Consider the following 4,455-nt stretch of genomic DNA (forward strand, 5'->3'; position numbering starts at 1 on the left):
GTGGGAGTCCAGCACCCCAGCTTAGTCTGGTGGTGTGGCCCCGGGGGGAGTCCAGCACCCCAGCTTATTCTGGTGGTGTGGCCCCGGGGGGAGTCCAGCACCCCAGCTTATTCTGGTGGTGTGGCCCCGGGGAGTACAGCACCCCAGCTTAGTCTGGTGGTGTGGCCCCGGGGGAAGTCCAGCACCCCAGCTTATTCTGGTGGTGTGGCCCCGGGGGGAGTCCAGCACCCCAGCTTATTCTGGTGGTGTGGCCCCGGGGAGTACAGCACCCCAGCTTAGTCTGGTGGTGTGGCCCCGGGGGAGTCCAGCACCCCAGCTTAGTCTGGTGGTGTGGCCCCGGGGGAGTCCAGCACCCCAGCTTAGTCTGGTGGTGTGGCCCCGGGGGAGTCCAGCACCCCAGCTTAGTCTGGTGGTGTGGCCCCGGGGGAGTCCAGCACCCCAGCTTAGTCTGGTGGTGTGGCCCCGGGGGAGTCCAGCACCCCAGCTTAGTCTGGTGGTGTGGCCCCGGGGGAGTCCAGCACCCCAGCTTAGTCTGGTGGTGTGGCCCCGGGGGAGTCCAGCACCCCAGCTTAGTCTGGTGGTGTGGCCCTGGGGGAGTCCAGCACCCCAGCTTAGTCTGGTGGTGTGGCCCCGGGGGGAGTCCAACACCCCAGCTTAGTCTGGGGGTGTGGCCCCGGGGGAGTCCAGCACCCCAGCTTAGTCTGGTGGTGTGGCCCCGGGGGGAGTCCAGCACCCCAGCTTAGTCTGGTGGTGTGGCCCCGGGGGGAGTCCAGCACCCCAGCTTAGTCTGGTGGTGTGGCCCTGGGGGAGTCCAGCACCCCAGCTTAGTCTGGTGGTGTGGCCCTGGGGGAGTCCAGCACCCCAGCTTAGTCTGGTGGTGTGGCCCCGGGGGAGTCCAGCACCCCAGCTTAGTCTGGGGGTGTGGCCCTGGGGCCAGATTCACGAAGCAGTTACTCAAGCACTTACGAACCTGTACATCTTTTCTCAATCTTTGGCGGCTTTGTTTACGATTATTAAACAGTTAATGAACTCCGAAGCACCAGGAGGCTGTTTATAACAATAACAACAGTTGAATGGCAAGTTTTCATGCTTGTAAACTGTTTAATATATGTAACCAAAGCCCTGAGAGATTGAGGAAAGATGTACACGTTCGTAAGTGCTTGCGTAACTGCTTCGTGAATCTGGCCCCTGATGCCTGGGGATAGTTCACCCAGTTATTGACAGTAATTGTTGTTGAATACGTGCCCAACATGAGCGGGTCCGGACTATCATAAAAGGAATGAGTGCCACACGACACTGACCAAAAGTGACCCCCACGACGAATAACGCTTTACCATAGTGACGATTTGTATTATTATTTTTACTTTTTGTTTGATTTTTATTACCTTATTGTTATATCATAGATCTTTATGCGCTGATCACGCTTAAGTTAGAAGATCCAATAAAAATACGTAAACTTTGATATGCTTTTGTCCTTAGTTATTTTGGATTGTATATTAATGTTTGGTGATCATGGTAGTACTGTAGGAGAGAGAATCTGACACACACACACACACACACACACACACACACACACACACACACACACACACACACACACACACACACACACACACACACACACACACCCAGCTTATTCTAGACAGTCTATTTAACACAAGGGGAACACGCACAAGGGGACACAGGTGGAAACTGAGTGCCCAAATGAGCCACAGAGATATTAGAAAGAACTTTTTTAGTGTCAGAGTGGTTGACAAATGGAATGCATTAGGGGGTGATGTGGTGGAGGCTGACTCCATACACAGTTTCAAGTGTAGATATGATAGAGCCCGATAGGCTCAGGAATCTGTACACCTGTTGATTGACGGTTGAGAGGCGGGACCAAAGAGCCAGAGCTCAACCCCCCGCAAACACAACTAGGTGAGTACAACTAGGTGAGTACACACAGCGGCCTGGTGGTGCATCAGGCTGGCCAACTTCCTACTCTGGACTAGAGCTGCGGTTGTATGTCTTGAGAAAGTACTCCAGGGAGAGTACGGGCGAGGTCTTCCTTTCTCTGTACCGGAGTTACGACACCTTCCTGCAGGTATGTCGCCGCCACACGGCCCTTCCTCCTCCTCCTCCTGCTGCTGCTGGAGGGGAGGGGGGGGGGGGGCACAGCCCCCCCTCTGTCCGGGATCCCCAGCCTCTTCTACAAGAGAGGCGGCTTGGTCACATCCTACTCTCTACACGAGGGAGTTGGTTAGACCCATCGTCACACTGACAGTAAGACTCACCGTCACACTGACAGCAAGACTCATCGTCACACTGACAGTAAGACCCATCGTCACACTGACAGTAAGACTCATCGTCACACTGACAGTAAGACTCATCGTCACACTGACAGTAAGACCCATCGTCACACTGACAGTAAGACTCATCGTCACACTGACAGTAAGACTCACCGTCACACTGACAGCAACTCATCGTCACACTGACAGTAAGACCCATCGTCACACTGACAGTAAGACCCATCGTCACACTGACAGTAAGACTCACCGTCACACTGACAGTAAGACCCATCGTCACACTGACAGTAAGACTCACCGTCACACTGACAGTAAGACCCATCGTCACACTGACAGTAAGACCCATCGTCACACTGACAGTAAGACTCATCGTCACACTGACAGTAAGACTCATCGTCACACTGACAGTAAGACCCATCGTCACACTGACAGTAAGACCCATCGTCACACTGACAGTAAGACTCATCGTCACACTGACAGTAAGACCCATTGTCACACTGACAGTAAGACCCATCGTCACACTGACAGTAAGACTCACCGTCACACTGACAGTAAAACCCATCGTCACACTGACAGTAAGACCCATTGTCACACTGACAGTAAGACCCATCGTCACACTGACAGTAAGACTCACCGTCACACTGACAGTAAGACCCATCGTCACACTGACAGTAAGACTCACCGTCACACTGACAGTAAGACCCATCGTCACACTGACAGTAAGACTCACCGTCACACTGACAGTAAGACTCACCGTCACACTGACAGTAAGACTCACCGTCACACTGACAGTAAGACCCATCGTCACACTGACAGTAAGACTCACCGTCACACTGACAGTAAGACTCATCGTCACACTGACAGTAAGACCCATCGTCACACTGACAGTAAGACCCATTGTCACACTGACAGTAAGACCCATCGTCACACTGACAGTAAGACTCACCGTCACACTGACAGTAAGACTCACCGTCACACTGACAGTAAGACCCATCGTCACACTGACAGTAAGACTCACCGTCACACTGACAGTAAGACCCATCGTCACACTGACAGTAAGACTCACCGTCACACTGACAGCAAGACCCATCGTCACACTGACAGTAAGACTCACCGTCACACTGACAGTAAGACCCATCGTCACACTGACAGTAAGACTCACCGTCACACTGACAGTAAGACTCACCGTCACACTGACAGTAAGACCCATCGTCACACTGACAGTAAGACTCACCGTCACACTGACAGTAAGACCCATCGTCACACTGACAGTAAGACTCACCGTCACACTGACAGCAAGACCCATCGTCACACTGACAGTAAGACTCACCGTCACACTGACAGTAAGACCCATCGTCACACTAACAGTAAGACTCACCGTCACACTGACAGCAAGACCCATCGTCACACTGACAGTAAGACTCATCGTCACACTGACAGTAAGACTCGCCATCACACTGACAGTAAGACTCACCGTCACACTGACAGTAAGACTCACCGTCACACTGACAGTAAGACTCATCGTCACACTGACAGTAAGACTCACCGTCACACTGACAGTAAGACTCACCGTCACACTGACAGTAAGACCCATCGTCACACTGACAGTAAGACTCACCGTCACACTGACAGTAAGACTCATCGTCACACTGACAGTAAGACCCATCGTCACACTGACAGTAAGACCCATTGTCACACTGACAGTAAGACCCATCGTCACACTGACAGTAAGACTCACCGTCACACTGACAGTAAGACTCACCGTCACACTGACAGTATGACCCATCGTCACACTGACAGTAAGACTCACCGTCACACTGACAGTAAGACCCATCGTCACACTGACAGTAAGACTCACCGTCACACTGACAGCAAGACTCATCGTCACACTGACAGCAAGACTCATCGTCACACTGACAGCTAGAGACTAACATAACCAGGATAAGAACACACACACTAACACACTTCTACATACGAACACACTGACCAAGAAACAATATGAATAAAACAAACATAATCCCAAGACATAAGAGATAAGTAAGGAATAAGAAACAAGCAATATCTTGATAGAAGATTACTTTGGCAGGCAAAATAGTCAGAAACCCCCAATAAATCCCCAGAGAACAACAAAGTCTTAAAGAATCTTGTCATTTACACGGAACGGCGA

The 4,455-nt window shown here is 51.7% G+C and overlaps 1 protein-coding gene across 1 annotated transcript; it reads right to left on the reverse strand.

Annotated features, from left to right (window-relative positions):
• Nucleotides 1-2,211: 2,211 nt before the first annotated feature.
• LOC138368369 (streptococcal hemagglutinin-like) lies at nt 2,212-4,194 on the reverse strand. Its single transcript, XM_069330901.1, has one exon. It carries the CDS (start codon nt 4,192-4,194, stop codon nt 2,212-2,214), a length of 1,983 nt encoding a protein of 660 aa, XP_069187002.1.
• Nucleotides 4,195-4,455: the final 261 nt, after the last annotated feature.

Source organism: Procambarus clarkii, chromosome 3, assembly GCF_040958095.1.
Source record: "Procambarus clarkii isolate CNS0578487 chromosome 3, FALCON_Pclarkii_2.0, whole genome shotgun sequence".
In the NCBI taxonomy this organism is placed as follows: domain Eukaryota; kingdom Metazoa; phylum Arthropoda; class Malacostraca; order Decapoda; family Cambaridae; genus Procambarus; species Procambarus clarkii.